Consider the following 27,524-nt stretch of genomic DNA (forward strand, 5'->3'; position numbering starts at 1 on the left):
AATAATTTCACAGAGAGGAATGTTTCTTTTGAGTCTTATCTATTGACTTTTTATCTGTTAATGCAATTATCAAGTTTACTTTTAATAATGATACTGAGTCACATAGGGTGTTGGTTAACCATTGCAAATACCAACAAACTAACAAGCTGAATGCCTTAGTCATGATTTGTTTCGAGAGCTAAATAAATTATTCCCTCTGCTTCCTTACAATGGAAGGTGTCATGCCACCTTCTGGGACTAGAGCTAACAAGAAGTGGGTATCAAAGCAAAACACTTCTACACTTACACTGTGGCAACTTGGAGACTGAGACTCTAAATGTTGATTATCAAAGGCAGTATTTTCCCCTTTTGTGAAATAAAGTGTCTCAAGATTAGAGCTGGAGAGAGGATTTAATGGGAAATAGTGTTAATCAGGAAATGTTAATCTCTCTTAATTTCATTTTAATAGAAGTGTTTAAGAAGGTTGTAGAAGTTATTGTGGAAATCTTGACAGGAAGGGCTTTTCATCTTCCAGAAGGAGTTTCTGGTTAAAGAATAAAAACTCAGTAACTCGGAAGCACAGATTTGTTCTTGAAACAGTGGGAATCTGATAGTCGGGATACTCCTGGGGCCTGAGATGCCTGCTTACTTACTTAGAGCAAAGAGCTGAACCTGAATCCCCAAAACAGGCTTAGGTTGGCCAAGAGCCTAATTGCTTTTCTCAGCCAAGACAAAAGCTTTCATGAAGAACACTTTGAAAGGCCTTTGTTTCATTCAGCTGTACAGTGGTAATTCTTTATCTTTAATTAATGAAATATGTGAAACCAGGAAGGAAAAAATTCCTAAAATGAGCAGTGATGATGACAGTAAAGGGGTGGGGAATTCTTGGGACTTCGAAATTAAGGTGTTAGGTTGAGTTTGCCTATTTCCTTCTCTTGGGTAAACCATGCTTATTACCTTTCTCACAGGGTTGGTTGTTTAAAATGCTGGAAACAGTATTAACTGTTTTAAAGAGTTACCCTAATCCGCGCAGTGTATGTAATACACTGAGTTCTTACGGGTTTACTGTTACACTGATGTTTACTTACTTTTTGATGATACAGTAGCAAAGTGTAGCAGCTTCAAAGGTGAACGGCATCTATAATTACAAACATTTCAGCTTTCTGATATTATTCCAAGTTTACCTTTTGTCTTATCTCATTTCTTCTTGATGCTTTGTTGTCAGTTCAATACAAGAAGCTATTATATCATTAAGACAGGATTGCATTGTAGTAGTAGAGAGCAGATAGGAGTAATACACTGCTTGTGCTCTAGGAATCCTGTAGAATTAACACTGTTGATTTAAAAAAGAAAGCCAAAACCAAACAACAAACTTGAAGAACCGTTTTTCTGTCATGATTAGGACTACTAGCTTGCATGCTTTCAGTGCCCAATGTAGATTTTGCTCTTTGCCTACTCTGTGTAGGCTGTAATGTAGGTTAGAATTTTAATATAGTTAAAGGCACAGGTTACCAGTGGTTTTCTGTTTGGTTCAAATGAAGAATGCTTCTGACAGTTCCCTCATGATACATGTTAAACTTAATTCCAGGAAATTAATTTCTTAAGAATTTTTGGGTTCACACGTCCTTTATGCTTTGATCAGTTCTTCAGCTCAATGTCTTCTATTGCTTGTTGAGGATCCGGTTCTCCATAAGAGAGTGTTCAGCTTGAGAAAGCTTTGGTCTAAGCCTGTGAACACGTTTTCACCCCTTCTTGATGTTTCAATACTGATTTGATTTTCTGGTGATAAACTTTTTCCAGAAATAGATTATGGATGCAGGCAGTTTGAGGCATCTGTTTTTACGGTGATTGTTCTCTCAGAAGTTTAACCTCAGAAGTGAAAAATGAGATGCAGATACTGAATTGCATTTAACTGTTGGCATTGGTGTTTGGGTTTTTTGTTTGTTCTGGTTGGGTTTTGTTTGTTTTTGTTTTTTCTTAAGGGATATTATGACTGTTGGATGATCCCTTAAAGAAAAGGCATGAGGAAAACTGATCTTGGGAAAGGTCAGGAAGATAGTGATGGGGTTCATGGTCTTCTAGAGATATTTAAAACTTGTTTTGTAGCATTTGTGTTTAGATCTGTCATTTGTATTTTCTCAGTCTTCCTGTGATTTATCCTCTACTAATTTTTTAGATTTGCAGGGTAGGGATTCACACAGGCGTTTCATTAGTGTGAATAAAATGATCCTTTATTAATATTCATGGAAGATATAAACGACAACGTGCTAAGTGATAGTAATTCAGGACAAGTGCTCTCTTGTTTATTTGCATGTTTCTTACTCTGAAGTCCCTGATTAAGACCTATTATAATAGTCCTAAAACAAGTTCTAAAAACCACATCCAGATGTGGTGATGCAAAGGGTGTGCTTTAATCAGGTTTTCTTCTAATTCCTCATGTGTATCATGAGAAGACAAATAAGGATATTATGCTTTAGAACAGCTTTATAACAAACATGCTTATTAAAAGCAGCATATAAGCTTATCTTCCTAAGAAGGAAAGGGCTGTTGTCAAGATTATGTTTGTCCATGTCTTAGTGAAGGAAAGCATTTTGTATTTTTTAATGCAAGGCAGCAGGCTATGGTCTGCACTAACTTTCCTTTGTTCTTTAACTTGGCCTCCTAATTTTTGTTTAAAATGCCAGATTTCTTCTCAGTAGAGTTTTGACTATGTCTTAGCTTGAATGAATGAAGTTTTGTTGTTTTGTTTTTTTTTTTTTCTATTGAAGACATCATCGGTGTATTTTTCTGGTGCAAGAAGAGTGGAAAACACCATATTATGCAAAGGTGTGGTAACAGAACTACTCTGAAAGTGAGACCTGCCTCAGTAGAAAATGTCAGTGTCATCAGTGTAGTTAACATGGCAAAATAAAGCTCATAGGAAAACCTGTAATCTTTCAGTTTCTGTGTTATGGAAAGCTGGCTTCACATCTCTGGGAAAAGGGTGCTACATGTTGCTTGTGGAACCTTGTTCATATTCATATATTTATATTGCTATTAGCTGGAGATCCCCGAAAGCCTGATTAGTATTTGGTGTGACAGAGATGATAACATCTTCCAAATGGGTTTAATAACTGTCCTGTGTCCTGTAATTTAATACATGTCCTGTCAGAGGTATTAGAGTAGTAATGTAGGGAACTTGCTTAAATTCTGAAATATCTGAACTTTCCTTTCACTCGAAGGGCAACTATTTTGCTCCTTAAAAGTAGCAACAAGTAGGAAGAGGTTTTTTCAGTTTCTCCTTATAGATACAGATACTGAGCTGCTCACTATGTGGTATGTTGTGACTTTTTCTTCACTGAAGTACAAATAAATCTATTTTAAGTGAACTTGAATCATCAAGTTTGAAAACCTGATGAATAGACTTTGTTAATATATATACTTTTTAATCTTGATTTTTGCTAGAGCATCAGTGATGACAGTCTCTTGAGATTATGCTCTGTCACCTAACTCTCTTTGCTTGTCTGACAATAAATAAGTCATGTAGTCACCACTTATTTTAACATACCCTCTCTCATTATATACTAGTTCAACCACAAAATGAACTGCAGTAATCGAAATACTTAACTCTGACTTCTCAGTGCCCTTCAGAACTTAACTTTTGTTTAAGAAAATATTCCAAAGTGAAAATATCTGCACTAAAATATAAATAAATGGATGGTAAACTTTAGCACAAAATCAGTGAAGCTACTAAGTAAGCAGTGCCTCATTTCCGTCCCTGAAAAACAGGAAATACAGGTTAAGACTTTGCCTCCTAATAGGGCCTCGTGGGTTTCTCTTTGGTTGATGCCTGTGTGTCGGTAACAGTAACACACTGTTAAATCCACCTCTGTTCATAGAGACAAATGTTGGCATTGGGTTTGCAGTTTGTGCATTTTGATAGAGCATGTGAAGGGAAAGCTTTATGAGCCAACACAGTTTGCCTTGTGGGATGGTTGCAGTCAGGTGTTTCAAACAAAGCCCAATTTGCCCCAAAGTACTGTACTGTGTCTAAATATTGGGATCCAAATACTGGTTTGTTTTGCATTTTTTCTTGTGTGAAAAGAGGAGCAATTTCTTAACCAAATACCTTAGCAGCTTTTTGACTGCCTTAACTAGGTTATTGAAGAGGGGTCATTTCACTGCCCTCCTTACTGGAGTCTTTCCTGTAACTACAGTAACTCTGATTGTGCTCTTAAATCCAGAAGTAGGCTCGCTGTTCTTCTTGAGTGCTTAGAAATTGCTAGTTTATTTTATTCATGCTGCTGAACTTAAAGGAGCCTCAGGCAGGCATGTTTATCATGTGTGTTCTCTGCACTCTTGAAAGTGGTTCAGGTTCAGTGACCACAGCATGTCATGTTAAGTCACCACCTTGATACCAGTCTGCCCAACACACAGGATGATTTGAAGGTGTTTAACCTGCTGTATATGTGTACTTGAGCCTGGCAGGAATGTTGATGTCAATTTTGACCAGATAGAAACTTTGCCAGTTGCTTCAGTATTTCCCCTCCCATGTCTTACCAAATAGTGCTGGTGGCTGGCTCCAACTGAAACAAAACCCAACTAGCTGAGCTTTTTATGGGCAGATTAGTCTCATAGCTCACATATTTGGCTTATAAAAGATGTTTGAAGAGTAGTGTGGTAAACAGCCTTCTGCCTCCCTCTGCACTGTATCTCTGAAATCCTTTGTTTGAAGGACTGAAACCCTGAGTCACCTGTTTCCCCCTTAAGGCCAAGCAAATACCAAGACAATAGGTCAGCATTTTATGTTAACACATTTTAAACACCTGGTTAATTCAGCTTTTAATCTTAATTATAACAGAAATACCTATTCTGCATAACAGTAAAGTAGTAGATTTTTAACTCTTCCCCATCACTGTAGTGAAGCATTGTGGGTTCCTTTTTCTAAAGGCACTTTCAGTATTTGGAACATTCCCTCAGTCCACTAGGAAACCTGTTTAATGATTTTCATTAATTTTTTTACGACATCTACATGATCAAAATGTAGCTGAACACATGTACATTCTTAACAGCATTTTGCTAATGACAAAATAACTGTTAAAGCACAAACCCAGCTATTATGTGCTAATCAGGTCCTCCACAATTTTTTTAGCATTTCATTCTTGTTTCCACTGGTATGTAATGTATCTTATTTATGTGTGTGGTTAATATCTGCTGCAACTCGCTTCAACTATTTCAACATTTAAATCTTACTTTTTCTTAAGCAGATACCTGGAGGATTCAGTGTCAAGTAGTTGGTAATAAAAACCACCTGAAGCCTGACTGCTGTAGGAAGGGAACTTATGTGCTTGACTAATATTTTTCTAGGGGCTGCAGCAGGGATGGGTTTTATATTAGTGGTACATGGCAAGTGTTATCGGTGATGATCAAGTGCTGCATATTACAGAAGTTCACTGATTTATTTTTCTCTTTCTCAGGGACATCATGATAACCTATTTTGAACCTTCCATATCATTTGAGGGACTATGCAGTGAAGTTCGAGACATGTGCTCGTTTGACAATGAGCAGCTTTTCACCATGAAATGGATCGATGAAGAAGGTAAATCAATGCTGATCAATGTGTTACTCAGCCATCTAGCCTTCCTCTCTTTGATCTTTTCCTTTCCCTCTACCTTTGTAAGATAAACTTACGAAATGTATGTCATAAGTGTATTTTTTTAGAAACAGTATAACTGACTCCAAAAAGAATGGTTATCCAATGCCTCTGTAAGTATATCTTAATGAAAAGGTTGTGGCTTCAAACTGCTTAGTGTATAGCATGCTGTTTTAATCAAATAAAACCTCAGTGACTATCAAAATGTGAATTCAGTGTTAGGATTTATTATGAGAGGATTATACTACTGAAGATGACTGTGGTTCCCCTTAAGTCTCTGAAAAAGATCTAAACTAACCTTAAATTATGCAAATTACAGTATTTATCTAAAATATTGATACAATTTAATATATAGCCAAATTGTACGTGTAAGCAAAACCATTATATTTTGAGTGTATGAGTTGTTACTTTAGCAACCTAAAGTCTGTTAACACATAGCTATAAATAAAATTCTTTGAAAATATTAAAAGAGAAATTACTTGTCCAAATGATACATAGTAACTTTTCATCGAAGTGCAATAACAGTCTTGGCTGAGAACTTTTGTCATCTCCAGCATTAAAGTTATCCATGTAAGAGTTTACCTCAGATGCAAAAAGAGTTGGGAGTCTGTTCTCCCTTTCTCCTAACAGATGTAGTCCAGCTGAGCTGTATACATACACTAGTAATTTTTTTGAAAACAGTATTTGTAGTTCCTGTTTTCTTTGTGGAATTGGTGTATTCTCTATGCAGTTTTGAACTACATGGAGGAGACATCTAAATTATGAAATAGCTGTTGAGTTATTTTAGCATGCTAAGTACGTGATGCAGTACATAAAAGGCCATAATGTGCAATGATTTGTTGGCAGTGATTAGTATTTGTGTGCAGTGATCAGCATAAATGGTGCTTATAGAACTGTTTCCTCCCCTTCTCAGGGCTTTCCTAGTCAAAATTGAGTGACTGCCAGCTTATTCTGAGCTTAAAGTTAAACATGGACCAGGACTGAGTTTTTGGAAGTGCTATATGGGCAGGTGTGTTGAAGATCACGTACTCTTGGGAACCTGAGCAGGTTTTCCTTCTTTCTTTTTGCCTTCCATTTTTTTTTTTTTTCCCCCTTCTTTATTCCCCTCATCATTCCAAAGTTATTTATACCAGGCAGATACAGTAAAGTAAAATAAACTGTTTATGACTGAACTGTGTAGTGGTGCTCTTTGGGTTGAACATTTACTTCACAGTAATATGTAAATAGTAAATAAGCTGGCTGCTTTGTTTTATCTGGAGGAGAAAGATAGACTCCACACTGCAGTGTCAGTCATAGTAAGAAGCACAGATCTTGCTTTAATAAAACATTTACAGAAAATTTTGTGTGGAGTCAGTAATTTACTCGAAGCAGCAGTCTGTTCTGTCTCAGTTTCTGCTCTATAATTAGAGATAGGTTTTTTGCCTTTTTTTTTTAAAGGAACATTGCAGTTTGTGAATACATGAAAACAATGTAGTCATAGGATTCGGTTTTCACAAACAATCCGTGTCTGCCTTAGTCATTGACTTCCAGTTTAATGTCAGTGGAGAAAAAGTTAATCTGGTGACAAGGAGCATGTTTAAAAAAAAAAAAAATCCCCCCAACTTTATTATGAGTCTCTCTTGCATCTGCAATGTATGGGTTCTTGCCGAGACCCCTGCCTCCTCTTCCTCTCTCCCAGATTCTCTTCAGTGTTTTCAGTTAGTATTCTTTCTAGAAACTCATAATTGTCTTTCTTGGAGAGTTCCTGTGGTACATCCTCTTTGCTAAAACGGAAGTTTACTCTTTAGTCGTAGCACAAAGAAATACGTATACTGTGGACTACCTGTGCTTCGCATAGAACAAGGCAAGCAAGATACTGGGTCTAGGCCATCTCTTTGTTAATTCCTGACTAAACTCCTTGATCAGACGTGTGATGAAACCATATTTACCATGTCACCAAGGTTTTTATTTGTCATATGCTAAATGTCTGTTTAGCCTTTGCAAGATGCAGAGCATCATGAATAACTACTTTTATTTCATAGAGGAAGTGACAAACAAGGCAGATCTAATTTGAGTGGAATCACTTCAAAAAATGCTCAAATGCAGCTGGAAAGTAGAACAAACTGGATTTGATTTTAGACAAATTTCTACTTTACCTGTATGCAGTCAGTCTGTCTTACCTGTCTTCTAAAATGGCCTGTAGGATGGACACTAGCCTTATGTTTGTGTTCAGTCTGTTGTTTCTTGCTGTATAACTGGAAAGTAAACGTTTTCCTATGAGACTTCTCCCAGCTGTCTTTGGCTGCGAAATTCGTCCTACTATTCTGCACTTATTGAAAGGGTATGTCTATAAACCTCCTGCTTCTAGTTTGAAGTATGGTGTGTGTTCTTGAGAGCCTCCTTTTCTTCTGCCAGAGAGAAACAGAAAGCTGTTTGCACAGGTGTCGGAAGCAAATGAAGAAAAACTGGTTTGTTGATTCTTGTAGACAGCCTGGATAGATACAACTGTTCCTTCTCCTCCCCCATGCTCTATGCTATATAAGTTTGTGCAGTGGGTAGGCAGGTTGATGTCCAGATAGGCTAAATTGTTGGGGGGAAGTGGTATGGTGAAAAATGACTACATCTGCCTTCAGAGATTCATTTTGAGGATTATGACATGCAAAAAAGAATAAAGATAGAATGTTGCAAACGGGTACTTTAAAATTATTACTAATATTTTGGCAATAGAAAAGAATGTATACATTAGAAACAAAAATTAACTTAAACTTCCCGTAGGATGAATTTTAAATGTTCTTCCTGCCTGCTAAGGGGGTGGTTCCACTGAAGCCTTAGCAGCACCTGTATTAATTTGGTATCTTGTAGTACAAAACAAAGAGAATAGTTAATAGACTGTTTCTAGTTAACTTCCAAACCATGATTTTGTCTAAAGACTCAAAGTGGTAAAACTTTCACATTGTATCTAGTTCAGCTGAGATGGAAATTGTTCTGCTTCCTCCAATTCAGTTACCCACAACCAGTTTACCACTTAAGGGTGTGGAAAGTAGTATTTCTGATAAAAACTGGAAATGCTATGTGAAAGTTAACTTGTTATACGTGTTTTTGGCTAGAAAGAAGCTTGTTCTGCTGACATGCTGGAGTACGAGCAGGCAAAGAGAAATCCCACAGGCATCATCTTGTGTAGGTGGATGGAGGAGGGAAAGTTGAACTGATAGTCAGAAGTATTTTCTTTCTTTTGGCCTGCGATAATTCAGATGCAACAATTTTTCCCCTGCCTTAGTGCCCTTTCTTTAGGGGTTTTTCCTTCAGATAGTCCTGTGAGGGTGAAAGTAGTAGTTAAAAATCAGAAAAATAGGGTGTTTTCATTTAAGTTACATGATTTGCCAAATGCCTTGATTGAGGTTTGAGGAAAGACTGGAAGCCAAACTGCTTTTGCACCTCCTCATTAAAGTTTTGGCAATGTTGAAGCAGCTGTGAAAACAGAAGTCGACTCAGTTCCAATTAAAAATCCACAAAATTCAGTGGAATCTTAGAAGGATTTCAGGTGCAAGAAGATAACCTGCACCTCCTGTACTGAAACACTGTGTAACCATTCTTCTAGCAGATCAAACCAATGATGTTTCGTGATTATGATATGCTTGCCTCTTGGGAATATCTCATATTTTTATTTTCCCTGAAATCATTCAATATGACTATATTTTCAGATTCTCTCTGAACAGCATTGAAAGTAAATGCTACCACACTTGAGAATATTATTCTGATTTGCTATGTTAATTATCTTGGATCCAACTGTGAGAGAAGTGTTGAGTAATACAGAACTAATTGGATTGAGTTTTGTATTGTTCTCTCTCCTTTCTACAGGAGATCCATGTACAGTTTCTTCTCAGCTGGAGTTGGAAGAGGCCTTTCGGTTGTATGAACTAAACAAGGATTCAGAGCTTCTAATTCATGGTATGGTGACATTTAATATATTGCTTCTCTTGTTTCTACCGTGAATAAGTGGAATTTTTACCTTGACTTATCTGCATCTTTTGGACAGCTTCCTTGATGAAAGCCTGTCATGGCATTCTGTCAAAGAGGATGAGGAAGAGCGTGCACTGTGCTTTTTCGCTGTCAGCACTCTGTCAATGTTCTTTATTAAATTAAGGGAGGAAAAAATACTTCCTGTTAGTTTATTAATGAAAAAACAGACCCTGTCTCTTTCATTCATTCATCCCAAGCGCCTTTGTATGCTTGCTGGCAATGAATGGTGGAAGAGATACAGGACAGTGTCCTATGCTTTGTTGTTAAGTGCTTTAGAGCAGCACCTATATTAGCAAAAAAAGTGGATGAGCTCAATTTGTGATGCCAGATTAGTCAAAAGTTTGATTTTTCTAAAATTAAATAGTTTTGAATCTAGTAATACTGTGCTCCTGTTTTATGTGTAATAGTTCGATTTTTATTTTTCAAGGTTATACACCTGTTTTGGTAGCTTCTGCAGTATATTTTTCTTTCTGTTTATACCTTTTTACAAGTAGAAGATAGATTTTTGTTTAACAGAGATAATAGCAGAAAAGCAGAGGATCACTGTCAAGCATGTTAGTGGGGGCGTTACACTACGGTGTCTTAACATGGTCCTTCTCTAAAAGGATGCAAAAAATCTAGTTCACAATCAGCTCATTGTAGTAGGAGGGACAGCTTTTCAGCTATCCACAGACTTTTAAGAAGTGGAAGAAGAATGTAATCTTTTGCTGTATATATTTCCACTCTTTCTGTGTATGTTACGTCAGCATGCTTTTTGATCTGCCTTTTCTCCATTTATTTTTGTGTCTGATAAGCTTCTGATTAAAATGGCACCAGGGTGCGCTCTGGCCAGTTATACTGCTGAACCTAAGTAAACTGAAATAAAGAAAAAGGCTAATGTAGACAAGATCATATGTAGCTGTTGGGACACTGTAATATAGTAAGTTTATAGTCAAGATTTCCAAATACTGACTGTGATGACTGGTCACATGAGAAGCCAGAATTGTTACTTTTTTCTAGTTAATTTCCTTAGGAAAGAACTTGGTTTATTCTGCTTCTTGGTTGTATTTCTCATGTATGTCACTGTGCTGTCCAGCAACAGGGTTTTGTGGCAGTTTTTCAGCTCACCTGCTTTTGCGCAAGGTTTTGTTAAAACGCAGTATGTGCTGAATTCCTGAATGGTTGAATGCCTTTCAGAAGTGTTGTATTTAACCTAAAGATTTATTTTCTCTCAGAAATAAAAATTAATCAGATGCTAATGTCTGTCTTGCAGTATTCCCTTGTGTACCAGAACGGCCTGGCATGCCTTGTCCTGGAGAAGATAGTAAGTAGGCATTTTAGTTAAAAAAATGGAAAATCAAGAATTCAGATTTCCTTTTTTAAAAATGTTGATATTCTGTGTTTTTTTTGTCCTACACTTAGGATTAGTAATAATCAAATATCTACAAGTTAAGTATTTAAAAGGAATAGAAGTCTTGCTAAACTTAAATGTTGTTTATCACTTCTGAATCATTGTTAATAAGCACTTCACATTCCTGTTAACTATCCATGTCACTCTGCTTTCCTTGCTTTTGCCTCTTCTACCGTGACAATTTTTTATCTTGCTTCTGTCTTTGGTAGTTACCAGATTGCTGGCTGAGTAATGTGAACAGAGGTTTGTAACCAGTGGTAATCATTTGTTGTTTCACCATTTAGAGATCACTTAATTAATTATAAATTGATGTCTAGGTACTACCAGGAGTATTCTCTGGAAACCTCTTAGGTTACGTTAGCTGGTATAGGTAGTCTTCCCTCTGTCTTAAAGTTTTGTGTATGCTATGCACACACACACATCTGTAAGCTTGACATCCAAGCCTGATAAATGTAAATGTGCATGCTTAAAAGTTAACTTCAGCAGTATGGGTAATGCTGCCTTTTTGAAAAAGTGAGGCTGCAGGATGAATTAGAAATAGACTGGCAGCTCAGTGTAGTTTTGTATATTGTAGTTTTCAGTTTTGGTTCCTGATATGTCTCTACTAATAAAGAGTAAAAATCAAAACCAAACATTGGCAGCTGTGAATCTAAACCACTGGAGGATTTGTGCAAGCAATCTTGTCAATGAGGGCATGCTGCTGAAATGCACATTCTTTCCTCCTTCCCCCAGCTCCTCCCCAAGTTTAGCTCAGGCAGGTGCATACTCTGCACACAAGTGTTTGTATTGTTTGGGCAGTTTCCCTTCTCTTCAGTCGCTATTACTTTTAACTTTGGAAAAGCAGGATTAATTTTGAGTTGATAGGGATATTCTGCTTTAGATTTGCTCCTAAACTTAAAAAATAAAAAAGATACTTGGAACATTACTCTGTGTTTCTGTGAAGTGCAGGAGTGAAACTACTCTGCAAATCGCTCTACACAGAAAACTCCACGAGAAGATGTTGTAGTTCTGTGTTTATATTTTTATGGATATAATCATATGTTTTTCCTCTTAGAATCCATTTATCGCCGAGGCGCCCGCCGGTGGCGAAAGCTCTATTGTGCAAATGGTCACACTTTCCAAGCCAAACGATTTAACAGGGTGAGATTCTTGTTGGATACTTGAAATCATGATACAGGGTTGTCTTACTTTTGTAATTACAATGTCACTTCCTTGAAAAATTCTAAGGTATTTTTATTCTCATTTTTGTTGTTTGTCTGTAGCAGCTACACTTTTGGTAACCCTGTAATTTCAGGAAACTTAAGTTCCTGATAATTTAGTAATGATTATAATAGAAAAATAAATTGGTTGTAATTCACTTTACATATACTATGAGACCATGATATTGATTATACAAAAGCTCCTGTGTTCCCTTAAAGTCTTTGCAGAGGTCAAACTTGAATACTGGCATCAGATGGCTGTGAGCTGAAAATACATTTTCAGTTCTTTCAGTTCTGGGCTTAAAAACATCTGAGCTTCCTTACATTGCACAGACTTTTCTTTCATGATGCTTAGACTATAAAATTGAGATGTTTGTCCAAAGAGCCTGCTTGTGATGGCATGTAGTCAACTGAAAATAAAAAACTGTTTGTAATATTTTCAAGAAGCAATGGTCAAATACAATTAGCTGATGGCCAAGAAGGCTTAAGGAACAAGGAAAAGCAAACCCAAAATACTGGAATAAGCCAGGTTCCTTGACAGCTTCAATAATCTTTCCTTCTTTTCTGAGCTTAGTGTATTGTGTGCTTAATGCTTGAGATTGCCTCCACTGAATTTCATCTTGAGCATCCTTCATATATAACTTCTAAGCCCGCTTCCTCCCCCCCTCCCCTTTTTTTTTTTCTTTTTTAAACTCTTTCTGGTCAAAGGCTGTCAAGGCACCATAGCTTAATCACTTTCTACTCTTGCTTTCATAGGCACTCTGTTTTCATAGATCTTTGAGTTGTTTTGTGAATGTCCTTCAGTAATCTTCCCATGTCCTATTATCTGGTGGTTTAATGTGTCAAAACTTTTGCTCTCCTGCCTTACTCTGTACAAATGTAAGGACTCATCTACACAGATGAGGAGATGCATAGCAAATTAGCTCGGTCACAGCAGCCTACTGATTCAGCTGCATTGTTCTGACTTGGAGTTGATTGGCTCATGCCTCCCTGGGGCTGTGTGCAGCAGAAGAGGCTGGCCATGCCTGCACCTGTCCATGTAGATGCAGGCTTTCTGAATAGCAGTTGCTGCTTATTGTTCAGTTGTAGTTTTTGAACTCCTATGTATTGTGTCTGCATGTTTGTTCTCAAGGTTTTCAGATAGACACTCTTGATATAGTGGCAAGTTCAGCAGGGATCTCTCTGATCTCCTATCCTATGGGTTTTGTTAATGATAATCTGGCTGATTAGTTTTTATTGTTTAGTTTTGCTCTTTAATTGGTTTTGTTGATTTGTCATTCTAGAGAGCTCATTGTGCCATCTGCACTGATCGAATATGGGGCCTGGGTCGCCAGGGATATAAATGCATCAATTGCAAACTCCTTGTTCACAAGAAGTGTCACAAACTTGTCAATACTGAATGTGGCCGACATACACTACAACCAGTAAGTAAAACAAAAGAAGAGTTGTCCTGAAAAAAACAACCACTGATCAACCAACCAAACCCCATGTTATATTAACAGTTTTTGAGCTACAGTCTGCAAATAATCACAGTAGATGAAACATCATTCTTTATGGTTACTGCAACACTTTGCAAGTAAGTGTGGGATTCACATAGCAAAAGGCAGTTTAGTGGCAAGACAGGAATCTAATTTTCACATCTTGTATTTTTCTAGTGTCTAATATAAGCCTAGAAGTGATGTTTATCTCATTCTTCGCTGCTCTGTTACATCACACATTATATATATACACATGCATTAGTGAAGAGAAGTACAGGTGAAATAAATTCTCTAAATATCTGTTAGATTATTAGATTATTTCTCATTTTACAGAAAAGGAAGATGAAGTGCAGAGGTTTTGTCTTTTCTCCCAAGAAATCCAATCATCTTTAGTTCTTAAGTCCCCAGAAAATTTTAGATGATTATTGCTCCTGGCTTAATATTAAAAGCAGACAACTACAGGTCTACCTTTTGTGAACTCATTTGACTAATACATGTACTGCTGAAGTACTTGAGACTTTCTGTCTCATTTCTCATCTACTATACTTCTTTTCTCTGTTGTCCTAAGTTGTTACTTCACCAGCTTCTGGAAGCATGTCGTAACGTCCAGAAAATTGGTAAAATAAAGCCTGCAGTGGTTTCTTTTATTGAGTATGAATTAGAGCAGTATGTATGTTGATTAAACAAGTTAAAAAGTAGCTCACATTATATTCCTTGGGGATCATTTATTGTCTCTAAAATAATGTCTCTTATACTTGGACAGTCTAATGCAAAAATCCTGTCTGTATTTGCAGGAGCCAATAATGCCTATGGATCCGTCATCAGTGCATCCAGATAACGTAGAATCGGGTAAGATGAATAATTTTTCTTCTTTAAATTACTGTAAGTTGCTGAAACATGAACTTTGGGTTTTAAAATGAAAAAAAGTAACTTTAAAAATTATTTTTAAAACCATTCTTTACTTTTTTCATAGAACAAGAAAAATAAGACTTGTATCCCCTCCTTAATGATAAGGGGAATATAAATACAAAAATTCCTGTTTTCCATGTCCTACCAGCTTAAGAAACCTGACTAAAAAGGAGAAATTTAGGCTGTCATAGTTTTTCCATCAGTAAGCCATATACTTTAAATGCTCTGATCAAAAAAACAAAACCCCTTAGCAGAACTAGCAGGGTGTCTACTGGATTTGTAGCCAAACAAGTTCATTGTTGTAGCAATAAGAGCGATGGGCCTAATGTCTGAATTTGGATATAGAAGATGGTCAGTTTAAAAAACAAACAGACCACTGTTCTGCACAAGATTCTCTGTGTGCGGAGTTTGAAGAGATCTCCAATTATAATTACAAGATTTTATATTAGCCATAACTGATTACTAATGCAGTATTGGGAAAGAGTGATTATGATGGTTTACCCTCCTGCACTTAAAAAAAACCTCAAACCCAGCAGTTTTGAATACTTATAATAGAAGTATTTAAACTGTGTATCTCTCTGAGCTTTTGTCGCATTGGTCTAACAGTTTTTTTTTTTGCACCTTTTAGTTATTCCATATAATCCCTCAAGTCATGAGAGCTTGGACCATGTTGGTGAAGAAAAAGAGGTAACGTATCTTAACTACGCGATGTGTATTCAGAGATCTTAAAGCCTGTGTCTGTCAATTTCAATATTTTACTAATTTAATTTGTCACAAATAAACAGCTTACAAGCTGCTTTATTAAGGAAGTCTTCCAAAATCCTTCAGTCTCTTCTGTTTTCTACCTGCCAAGTCTCCTTTGCCTCCTTTCTTTCCCCTCATTCCTCTCCAGGACAAAGCAGTTTTAAGAATAACAAGTGTTAATTGAATTACATGCTTATATTAATTTTGCTGTTCTGTTTGAAATGCTGACTTTTGCAGTTGTTAAAATTGGAAAACCTGCTTACTCATTTCAAAGTATCTTTACCAATAGGCAATGAGCATTAGAGAAAGTGGTAAAGCTTCCTCCAGTCTGGGTCTTCAGGATTTTGATTTGCTCCGAGTTATAGGAAGAGGCAGTTATGCTAAAGTACTGCTTGTTCGACTGAAGAAAACTGAACGCATTTATGCAATGAAAGTAGTGAAGAAAGAGCTCGTCAATGATGATGAGGTAGGCAAGCCATTTACAATGAATCGGGCAGCTCTTCCAAAGAGCTTCAGTATTTCCCTCAAGTTGGGAGATTAGTGGGAATTTGTCAGAAATTGCAGTATTAAACTGCTGAACACATGCTGTTACCAAAGATTTCCCTTGTGTTCTTTAGGCTACTCTGAAAAAGAATCGAGTGTCTGTGGTTTGCTATCCAAGAGGTTTTGTATTTACTTCTTTGTCTACCATTGATTTGCCTTTTTTTTTAATGCTACTTTGCATTTGTCTGCACCAGTTTCTTTTATAGATGAGTGTGTTTTCATTCAAAAGTATAGTCACGTAATGAGGCTAAAAGTATAGAATGCTTAAGACAAGAAAACCCCCCAGTATTCTGCATTGTCTTACTTCACATTGGAAAACTGTATATTTAATTTCTTTTGGGTAAAATGAGGACAGCAAAACACTTGGAATATCTTTCTGCTAATTGTCATTAATACATACTTGACTTAAGAAAGGCAACAGTCCTTTTCTGAATGTCACTTTTCTTAAATAAATAGGATATTGATTGGGTTCAGACAGAGAAACACGTCTTTGAACAGGCTTCAAATCATCCCTTTCTTGTTGGACTACACTCTTGCTTCCAGACAGAAAGCAGGTAAAAGTCGTAAGATAATAAGAAGATAATCTTATTTGAAAAATACTTCATACTGTTAGGCATCTCAAAGGCCTATTTAAATCATTAAGTGTTAGGCAGGTAATGAAAGACAATGTACCATAGTATTTTACGAGCAAAAGGCCATGTTCATCATCTAAGCTTTTCAGATTGCAAAGATGCAACAGAATGCAAAGTACTGGTAGGTATGATGGGAAGGATTCTGGACAGGAAGAGAGGTGCAGCTAGCATACAAAAAAAAAAGGCTTAAGGATATAAGGTAGAAGACAGAGCCTGGAATGAGTGGAAGAAGAAGTTTAGGGAGAGAGAAATCAGAAATACAAAAAATTACTGGGATTGACTGTGTGACGGTGAGACTCTGAGCAAGACTCAGAAAATAGTATCTGAATTTTTAAAAGGAAAACAGAGTAATAGAGATGAAAATTATTATTATACTATGTGTTTATTTCTGTATATATAAAATATAGTTATATATTTAAACAATATCCTTGCTGTTTGAAAAGGTGACAAGATAGAGGAGGGAAGTGAGAAGAAGGAGTGTTCGTAATATACCAATAGTATTAACTCTGAACAAAGAAGATTAAAGGGATAACGATGGAAAATTGGAAAAAAAATTTCTGGTTTGTGCACAGAAACTTATGTGAATCTATTTATATCATCACATATGTAATAATGGCAAGGAGTAGCTTTAATGAATTAGGAATGGGAGAAGGTCTACTTACTTTTCTTTCGCAATAAAGGAATTACCTAGAGAAACTCCATATACTTGATTTTTAAACTAGGGAATTTATTCAAAGGGAGGCAAAATGCTGAAACTGGCCATGTTACCAGAGAGGTGGGAGGAACTGAACTGACATTGTTCAATAATAGATCTGTAACATCTCAAACCTCTTTCAGCCTTGGAGAATATAATTTATATCAACCCCCTGTGTTTCAGGTTATTCTTCGTTATAGAGTATGTAAATGGGGGAGATCTAATGTTTCATATGCAGAGACAGAGAAAGCTGCCAGAGGAGCATGCCAGGTATGTCTAATTTCAGATTTTTTTGCAGCAAAACAGTTTGTTTTCTGGCACAGTGCAGTAGTGCAGAGATTATGATGATGAGCTAGCAAATCCTCTCCAGATGTTAAGGATTTAGGAAATGTGATACTGCATCCTCATTTTAATGTTGCAACCGACGATATTTTTGTTTCAAGGAGGAACTGTACTAAGAAGCACTTTGATATTGCTTGCCTTAGCATTACCCTACATGACTTCAGTCTGATTCTGATTTTTTTTTTTTTTTTTTTTCCCTAGAAAAACACTTCTGTGGTTGTGGTTGTTTTTTTTTTTGTTTTGTGGGGTTTTGTTTTTTTTTAATTTCTAATGATTTGACATCAATGTGTTTCTCTTAGAACAACCACTACCAGCTGTCCCGGCAAATGCTGAGGTTTTGGTGCATATGCTTCATCTCAGATGGTGAGATGAAAGAGATGATTGCAGTAGACACTAATATTAATTAAAGATAATTTTTGAAATGACTGTGGATGGAAACATTTGTATGATTATAAGCAATTTATATACTTATCTGATGAAAAATAACAATACATGTGATTATATTTAGAGAAGTATCATACTACAAAGACTGTTGTGGTTTGGGTTTTAATTATTTGAGTAATCAATATGTTCTTTCTACACTAGGTTTTATTCAGCTGAAATCAGTCTAGCCTTGAACTATTTACATGAACGAGGGATAATCTATAGAGATTTAAAACTGGATAATGTACTACTAGATTCTGAAGGGCATATTAAACTCACAGATTACGGCATGTGCAAGGTAAGCTCTAGTTCCTTGCTAACAAATAATATCAACAGTTAAGAAATTGTCATAAATTAAAAGATGTAGACACTTAAAAATGTAAAATTTCAAGGTATTCATTTATACACAGTGTAGATTGGCATTTTTCCTTCTTCCATTTATAGAAGTGAAATAAGTATACAGCCTAAATGCAGACACTAGATATATATACTATTTATGATTTTTATAAAGCAGCTTTATCGACTTGACTGAGAGGGGTAGGCTAAAATAGAATCATAGAATAGTTTGGGTTGGAAAGGACCTTAAGGTCATACAGCTCCAACCTCCCTGCCATGGGCAGGGATACCTCACCCTAAACCAGGTTTCTCAAGGCCTTGTCCAACCTGGCTTGGAACACTGCCAGGGATGGAGCAAGATAGCTTGATTTCAAGAAGAGCAAGAGGTTGAAATGTATCAGTCGCGCTTGCTCCTATTGAGAATGTATGACACTTCCCCTTTTTTCTCAAAACTACAAAGACACTGGAGCACAGGCTTGACTGCCATGAATTGCCATTATGCTGACCTGTTAGAACTATTTTAAATGCTATAATTTGGCTAAGCAACTGAAAAGCATAAAGTAGTACAGGTTGGAAAGGGCCTTGGGATGTCTAATCCACCCTCCTGTGCAAAGCAGGGTAAGCTGTCATATCAGGCTAGGTTACTAAGGGCTTTATTCAGTTTGTCTGTGAAAACCTTCGAGGATGAAGCCTGCAGAACTTCTTTGAGTAACTCCCTCCCCATTCTGCATTCCATGCTCTTCTCTGTAAAGCTTGTATCTGTCCACTGCAACACCTCAGTCATGTAAGCTCTTCCACCATGCCTTAGTTATTCCCATTTCCCTATCACTGGAGGTGTGATGGAGCTTACTACTGAAAACCTTAAAAGATGTTGTCATCAATGTGTGCCATCCTCCTGAGACTTTAGATGAGCATTTACTTTTCTAGTAAAGCTATAAGTAAACATAAAATATATAATATATAAATACACAAAAAATTGTTTTATTTTGAAAAAAACAAAAGTTTATTCTGGATACTTAATTAAAAATCAAGTTCTCAGCAGAGGGGGGAATGTGTGATCCTTGGCTAACTGTAAAGTATTTTCTTTCCCCCTTTCTTAAAGGAGGGCCTGAGGCCTGGTGACACAACCAGCACATTCTGTGGGACTCCAAATTATATTGCACCTGAAATTCTCCGGGGAGAGGATTACGGTAAGCTGAATTTTTCACTGCTACCATGTAACTTTTACCTTGTCTCTTACAACTGACTCAAGTTGCTCAGCAGTAGAAAGTCTAAATCTCAGTTAGAAACGTGATCATTCTTAATTAGGCATCCTGTCTGGAAAACTAAGTGAACCCTTCAAAGGAAAGGCAGAGAACATCCCTTTAATTGTAAAACCTGTTGACATCTTGCTCCATTTAAAAAAATCCCAACAACCAAACAACAAAACCCCAAGAACACAAACAAAAACCTCAAGACAACAGAAAGAATTTGTTTAAAATCTAGCATTTTATTTCTGTGGGATGTCTCTTCCAGACTGGCTTCACATCTTCTTTCCTTATCACAAACTTTCTAGGCCAACCAGACTGTATCAGTCCCAGCCTAGCTACTGGAATACTTCTCTAGCAGTGAATAGCAGAATAGCCGTGCTTAGCTCCATAGATGACTGTCTTGCTACCATTAAGAATCACATACTTCGCCCTTGTCCCCTGCCCTGGATAATCCACTGTTAGTAATGCCTAGGCTTAAATATTATCTAAACCTTTGATAAGGTCCTAATACCAACTTTTAAACTTCCTGCATTTCCTTTTCTTTGTACAGCATCCCCTCCTGTAGAGCACGTAATGAACCAAGTAATGCCATGTACAGTCATTACCTCTTTAGCTGGATAATCAGAAAACTGGCAGTACTTAAATTTTTTAAATCATTCTTTTTTTCTCAAAACATGCTTGTCTTTAGCCCCAAAAGCACTGGCATTTTTGCTTCAAAATGCTTTCAGTGGCATTTTCTCTTCTGACTTCTAGGCTTCAGTGTAGACTGGTGGGCACTTGGTGTGCTTATGTTTGAAATGATGGCGGGCCGGTCACCATTTGATATTGTTGGGAGTTCTGATAATCCTGATCAGAACACAGAAGACTATCTCTTCCAAGGTAAGTACCCTGAGTAGCGTTTCTACTTAACTATAATCAAACTTTAAAGATGAGAAGGCTTATAGGAACCTCGTTTTCTTACAGTAATTTTGGAAAAACAGATCCGAATTCCCCGATCCCTCTCTGTTAAAGCAGCAGGTGTTCTGAAGAGCTTCCTTAATAAGGTAAGATCCAGCTGCTATTATTTGAGACTTCTTAAGAGCAGCTGATTTGTTTTGTTTTGTTTTTTTTAATCAGTTGACTAATTGATGTGTAGGCATCATACATAGGCAGACATACTCTATCTGGGTAGGAAAAAAAAACAGGTAGAAAAGGTGTGAGTTTAACGCAGACTTTCAGGGGAGCTGGTAGACCTATTCTAGATACTTGTGTTGAAATCTAGATTCTCCGGCTGGGGTTGCGAGTAAATTTCAAATTGAAAGGCATAGGAATATTCCAAGTGATTTCTTTAATTTAGGGAACTGGACAAACTTACCAGGTTTATCTTGTTTCCTAAAGAGAAGCAGCAAATCACTCTGACAACTTCTGATGACTTTGTCATGGGAACTGCAGAGGCTGTATACACTTGCGGATAGTCAAAAGGTGCATATGTGGTAGTGGACTAGTCCTAGCCTTTATTTAGTGAGTGTAATGTGACTGGGGAGAAGGAGGCATGGGAAAAAATAGATTTGGTTATATTGTTTTAAGGAAGTAATATTTTCAAGAATAGTGCTTCAGTTTCAATTCCTCAGTAACACGTGATACATGTACGTGGAGGCAGCACTGTCTTGTTAAAATGATCTTCTGTCCACTGTATTTATCAGTAACCTGCAGTTACTCCCCCAGTGTGATTGCCTGGCACAATCAGTCTGCTCAGGGATGGGCAGGGAAGGAACACATTCACTTGTAATCTAACCAAGTTTGCTGTGAAAGATACAGTATGTTTAAACAGGTCTGAGTAAAAATAAAGAAAGATAGCATGAGTGTTCATATAAATTTCAGTTAACGGCTTCTATATATTCATGCCTATTTCAGACAGTAAATTGAAAGAGTTTCCAAAATAAAAAATGCTAACTCAGTTCTTCAGTGTCCCTTCTAACTCTAGTGTTTCCTTTCTCATTGAGTTTGTAGCATTTGCATGTTATTCATGTGTAGGCCATGGCACTCATTTAGAAATATTTTCTTCCTTGCACAGGATCCAAAGGAACGTTTAGGCTGCCATCCTCAAACAGGATTTGCAGATATCCAGGGACATCCATTCTTCCGCAATGTTGACTGGGATCTGGTGTGTGAATTGGCTTATTTTCTTCATACGCAGTGATGGCTTAACAACTTGTTTTGAGATCAGAGATGAACTTAAGCTCAAAAACCTTAAGCTCTTAACTTAAAATGTATCACAATGATAACACAGAATCTTTTAACCCTTTTGCACACAGTAAGTACAGTAGACTAATAGAATGATTGTACAAAGTATACAGAAGAAAATTAACAGTAACTTCCAGCCTTGTTTAAAAATAATTCCATATGTTGTAGCTCATTCTTGGTGTCATTAACTGCATTTATTCTTAGATGGAGCAAAAACAAGTGGTGCCTCCTTTTAAACCAAATATATCTGGAGAATTTGGTCTGGATAACTTTGATTCCCAATTCACCAATGAACCTGTACAACTCACTCCAGATGATGAGTAAGTAATGTAGAATTTAAGAAATTCTGATAAGCCAGTGAAGGAGCTGTAAAACTTCATTTTAACAGCTGTACTTGTAGCACATAGAGTATACATAAAGTAGTAAATATAATTTTCTTGAGTTAGTTTGGAAAAAAATCTATTATGTCTTCATGATAGACTTAGCATGGCTGGATTAAGTCTTGTACTCTAGCAAGATGTAAAAAACAATTAACAGTGGGAAAGTTGCTATAAAGAATCTTAGCTCAAGGAAAGGTGAATAAGTGTTATTTTACAAGTTTCAGTGGTATCTTCTGCAAGAAATGAACATGTGAAGGAAAAGACCTTTTTTGTCAAATGGTTTATTTTTGCAGTACTTTAAGCCATGATATTTCTAGAATAATTGGTTTAAGTTGAGTTCATCTGGGGTGTTCTGAACAAGACCTGATGCTTTGTTTGGCTTGTTTGGGTATTTTAAGTTATTAGTTAGCCAAGTGAGATTATGCTGGCTGATAAACCCTTGATAAAATGCATGATAATGCATTTGATTTAGCAGTGGATTTGTGGTTCCTTACTTCTGAGGGGCCCAAATTTGGGATGAGAAGGGAAGTACCTTTCTAGTTTGACTGAGCCACTTGTTCACAATTTAGGACTTTTTCTAGGGTTTTATATGTTGTTCATGTAGCACGTAAACACAAACAGTGAAAATAAAATGTTAGCTACGTACGTTAGTTAGGTCTGAGATCCAACTTCCTTCTTCATCTATTCAAATGCAAAATGTGCAAACTAAATTGAGATAAGTTGCTGATGCAGGTACAGTGTCTATCACATTCTATTCAGCTTTTTACGAAAATTACTGTTTCAGAAGTTTTAAAATGGCAAAATTTGCAGATTGCTTTGGGGGAAAAACAGAGAGGGACAAAAAATAGATTTTCTCAATTGCAATCTGCTGTACTGGTCTAAATTTTAAGACCAGCTCACTTAATACTGTCATCTTTTTAGTTTTCCTGAACTAATGACTGTTTTCTAATCTTAACAGTGACATTGTGAAGAAGATTGACCAGTCAGAATTTGAAGGCTTTGAATATATAAATCCTCTTCTGATGTCAGCTGAGGAATGTGTCTGAATTCTCCACTTCTGGACTGTGCCAATTGTTACTCTGTTTCTGCATGGATAAACATCTCTTCATTTGGATGCACTTGCATAAAATGAGTAACTGAACATTTTACCCTTGCCACATAGTGTGAATTACTCACTAATTTCCTTTTTGTATTAATTTTCGTCCAGGACACTTGTTATGCTGAACCGTCAGCCGCCACATTTTAAATGTTCAACTTTCCAACAGTCTTGCCAAACTTGAACTTTAAGATCAAAGTTGGTCTCTGGGGCTCCAGACTGCACAATAGGATAATCTGCCAATACAGTGTTCTGATAAAGGAAAGCTTTCTTACTATTTTAAGAACACAAGTTGCATTAGGGGATGTAGTAAAATATCATTAAAGGACTTCCATTTTTCCAGCAAGAGAAGTAAGACCTTATGACTTCTGTCATTCTAAATCTCTCCTCTCTGATATCTAATTTCCTGTTCTTCTGGACTTAGAGCTGTGTTACTGCCCTTTGAGTTGAAAAGACAGTAAGGAGAGTAGGTTTTAAACTGAATAGGTCAAGAATGGCTGCTTTCACAGGGTATATTGATCCTGTTCTAAAGGATATGATTATTAGAATCAATAGACTTTCCTCCAGAATTACACACTAGGAATTGCATGCTGAAACGCAGACTGCCTTTCTGAGCCTGTCGCTTTCAGTGAGGGTCATCCATAGTATAAAGTGTCAGTTTAAATAAATGGAATTCACTTAATAATTTCAAAAAGTTAAAATCTGTACCGTGTAGGTTAGTGATAATGGGCAGCTAATATTGACAGACATAGAACATAATGCTATTACTTCTTGCTTTTATACTTCCTGTCTGCACTGTGCTGGAGCTGCACATTACAGCCACCGCCTACATAAGGGCATTGTTACCTTTTGTTAATCTTACTGCCATACTTTTGGAAATTCATTCCACTTTGCCAGTGGAAAAAACACATTAGGGGGGTAGAGGGGGAAAGGTGCTGTCTGTAATAATTCCCTTCACTTCTCCACTTGCAGATGGCGATTTGTGATCACAATCAAACCTTGAATGTTGGTAATAGACTCAAAGTTAATAGGAAAGCAATTGGAATCAGTTGAAAGTACTGTTCAAACTAGGACTTTTGGGAGATGCGATTCTTAGATTTCAGGTTAGTGGACAGTGTAATATACAGCACAGATGATTCTTATTTTTAATGCTTAAGGAATAGTTTTGGATGTCTTAGGCTGAAGAAATGCCAAATGTACCACTTTCTTATTATTTTGGGGAAAAGGGATTAAGAGACACTGAAGAAAAGCATCTATGTTACGTAAGTAAGAGCTGTAAGGAAAGCGGAGTGTTACTGTAAGCAGATGTAAGTATCTGTAAGCACAAGTTAGCAAACCTTACCTAAAACTTCTAAGAAACCTGCTTGCTCGTTGTGTCTCCTTGAAAATCCTTGTATGGCCACACTGTAAATCCATGGCACAAATCTTGTGGTGTATGTTTTTTCACTTGCATGTTAGCTTCAAGGAGAGAGATTGCACAAATGCACATTACTGTCATGGTACATAGTATTTAGTTCATATTTTTCTTTGCAGTGTGAATGGGAAACTTTAAGTATCAGGCTGAGTTTTTCAAAACTGGGAAGTGATTGGAGGGGCCTCAGTTTCAGGAAAGCATTGACCCTCCACACTGTTAAAAATCAGGTTCCCTTAAATTCAAGTTGTATATTTTCAAATATAAAATATTGCAGTAAACTTACTTCTAAAGAGCAGCTAATAACTTCAGCACATTTAATTCATGTCAAGTGAACTGCTTATGCGCAGGTTTGAAATTGTGATTGTTTAGCCTCTGACTTCTGCACCTGCATGCCTAGTTTTAGACGTCAGGACTTAACATTGGATATTGAACTTGGAAGTTATTTAAAGCAAACAAGAAAAGCCTTGTCTCTACAGTGGCTTAATTTCATATGGGGTATTGAATAAAATGGCTTTACATAAGGAAGGGCATTTCTGCTATTCATCACAGCAGAGTAATGGAGTAAAACACTGTCTTCTGTGCTTAAAGCAGAAATTAATTTTTTTTTTACAGATAATGTCACAGAGGATATACTTTTTCTATGTACATGTCTAACCATTAAGAATGTTGCTAAGTGACAGACATCTTAAATGACTGTATATCCATTTTTTGAACCTTAATTTTCTCCAAAGTGCCATGATATTAACGGTTATTTTTCATTGTTAAGTATATAGCAATAGTCAGAAATATTCAGAAGGGACATTGAGTGTAAACAGTCCAGTGCCGTAGACTTTGTCTTTTGGAGAAAGTGTCTGCATCAGAAGCATGATGTATATATGTGGATTTACCTCCTTTTTGTATGTGAATTGGATTCTTATGGGTACTCTGCTAGTTAATATTGTCACTACTATTTTCCTGTTTCATATGGAATATGGTCTTAAATGTTGTTGTGTAATCATTCCCTTTATTTGTGCACACTTTTTACTTTAAATAAAACATTTGTATTAGGCCTCTGTGTGTTAACTTCTAAAACAAATAGTGTGAAATGCTGGGCTTTGCTTGTCATCTGACCCTTAACTATCCAAGTCACAGGAGAGTTGTTCTAATCTTGTCATTCCTTCTAGAAGATGGCACTGGGATGACCACAGCAACCTAAGAAACATCTCACTCAGCCTACGTTCCCCAAATGTATCTTAGAATGCGGGTCCCTCTCTAATGTGGATTGCCAGCCTTATGTTCATTGTGCCTTGTAGGTTCTCTTTTGTTCCAACAGCAGTGGTGAGAAAAAAACAGCAAGGTTTCAGTCAGCTGCATAGATACAGAAAGCTTTCAAGTAAAACACTTGTAGCTTGCTTGACCAAGGACCTCTTTCAGCTGGAACTTGTAAAACATCATCTCAGCTGCCAGAGCTGGGGATTTGGAGCAACGTTCTCCTCTGCTGTGCTTACTTCTGCATGATTTCTTTCTTTGTTTCTTCAACTCTTTCCCCTGCATTCCCTCAGATTTCTGACACAGAGGGCAAGGACACTTACCGTATATTTCCATCTATCTGTATTTCAGTATCTGTGTATCTATATTTTAAAAGAGATTTCCTCTTGCAATCTGGCTTGTTATTAAAAGTGTGTATCGGCAGTCCTAGGCAAATGCTGCAGATGGTTGCATATCTTAAATGCTTAACCTCCCCCCACGCACGCTTCTTGTTTCTGCTCAGTTTGGTGGCCAACTGCTCTCGGCTCAGTCTGAGCAATTGTTTATGTTAAGACACTCTCTAAAAGAAATTAATAGCTTGTGTAATCTATATATATACTTGATACCTTAACTGCTAAGCACGCATCCTCACTTCATGATGGATGGTATAAGCAGTTTAAGCAAGGAAGTTATCAGAAATTGCCTTTAGATTATTATTTTCCTGGAAAGAAGAAAGTGGAGTAGGAGCCCCTTTTGGAAAAGGGATTTTATCCTATCTTGCATCTTCTTGTGAACAGTTCTGTTAAGAGTTTTAAGACTTTTTTTTTTTTTAATCCTGTTTATGATAAAGGGATCTGAACTGTATACTTGAAATGTGTGATCCTACTATTTAATCACCACCAATTAACAGCAGGGAAGCATCTACCTCCTAGATCCATCTGGCTTTTGGAGGTGGTGGGCTTTGTCAGGTGTAAATAGAAGCAGAAACCTGTTGTGTCTGCATTTGACTTCTGAGATTAATGAAGTGGGCTGAACCCCTCCTGCATTGGACAGTGAGGTGTCCAGCTGCGCAGCTGAATTTGACTGTGATTTCAGATGTAAGAGATAAAGTACAGTTCTTCACTAGCTGTTTTGTACAGACCTGCTTCTACAGTAGCTTGTTTTGTAAGATGCAGCACATGCTAAAATGTATCAACCCTTTGTGCGTATAAGATCTGTGATCAGGTATCTAATACTGTGTCTTATCTATGTTATTTGATATCAAAGGAGACTTCATAAGCATTCTCCTAAGTATTACAACTTACCATTAAGAACTGCCACAGAAGTGGGGTTTTTTTTTGCTTTATCTGGTATCTTCAGAGAATAAAATGCAGAATTCTTGTTGTATGGTCAGTGTTAAACTGGGCTTTTCAGCATCTTCAGAGTGTTTTTGGGAACAGCTTAAAAAATAAATAAATGAATGCTTCTTTCTGTAGACACACCCCCCGTGTTCATCAATATGCAACTTGAATTTTACTTCTAAAACTGTGACAAAATTCTTTACGCACTTAGCGGTTTCATGAACAACTTTGTGTCTGTGTTAATCAGCTCAACTGAAAGATCATTTTACTTTATTTTTTTTTAACATGGTATTT

At 36.8% G+C, this 27,524-nt stretch overlaps 1 protein-coding gene across 2 annotated transcripts in view; it reads left to right on the plus strand.

Annotated features, from left to right (window-relative positions):
* Window positions 1-25,711, plus strand: part of PRKCI (protein kinase C iota) — a 28,150-nt gene extending 2,439 nt beyond the window's left edge. Inside the window, exons 2-18 of one of the 2 annotated variants that reach the window (XM_062603400.1) lie at window positions 5,436-5,557; window positions 9,449-9,538; window positions 10,863-10,913; window positions 12,055-12,140; window positions 13,483-13,623; window positions 14,472-14,526; window positions 15,215-15,273; window positions 15,620-15,796; window positions 16,330-16,427; window positions 17,383-17,469; window positions 18,127-18,262; window positions 19,403-19,490; window positions 20,304-20,429; window positions 20,514-20,593; window positions 21,604-21,693; window positions 21,978-22,093; window positions 23,112-25,711. In XM_062603400.1, the coding sequence (XP_062459384.1) occupies window positions 5,436-5,557; window positions 9,449-9,538; window positions 10,863-10,913; window positions 12,055-12,140; window positions 13,483-13,623; window positions 14,472-14,526; window positions 15,215-15,273; window positions 15,620-15,796; window positions 16,330-16,427; window positions 17,383-17,469; window positions 18,127-18,262; window positions 19,403-19,490; window positions 20,304-20,429; window positions 20,514-20,593; window positions 21,604-21,693; window positions 21,978-22,093; window positions 23,112-23,199 (1,690 nt within the window). In that variant the 3' untranslated portion in view covers window positions 23,200-25,711. Of the gene's footprint in view, window positions 1-5,435; window positions 5,558-9,448; window positions 9,539-10,862; window positions 10,914-12,054; window positions 12,141-13,482; window positions 13,624-14,471; window positions 14,527-15,214; window positions 15,274-15,619; window positions 15,797-16,329; window positions 16,428-17,382; window positions 17,470-18,126; window positions 18,263-19,402; window positions 19,491-20,303; window positions 20,430-20,513; window positions 20,594-21,603; window positions 21,694-21,977; window positions 22,094-23,111 lie in introns of those variants that run through there. The other variant, XM_062603401.1, reaches the window with a different exon arrangement.
* The last annotated feature ends 1,813 nt before the right edge of the window (window positions 25,712-27,524 follow it).

The sequence above is a fragment of the Pezoporus occidentalis genome, unplaced genomic scaffold (assembly GCF_034315485.1).
Source record: "Pezoporus occidentalis ecotype Australia unplaced genomic scaffold, CSIRO_AGI_Poc_V1 ctg8, whole genome shotgun sequence".
NCBI classification, from domain to species: Eukaryota; Metazoa; Chordata; class Aves; order Psittaciformes; family Psittacidae; genus Pezoporus; species Pezoporus occidentalis.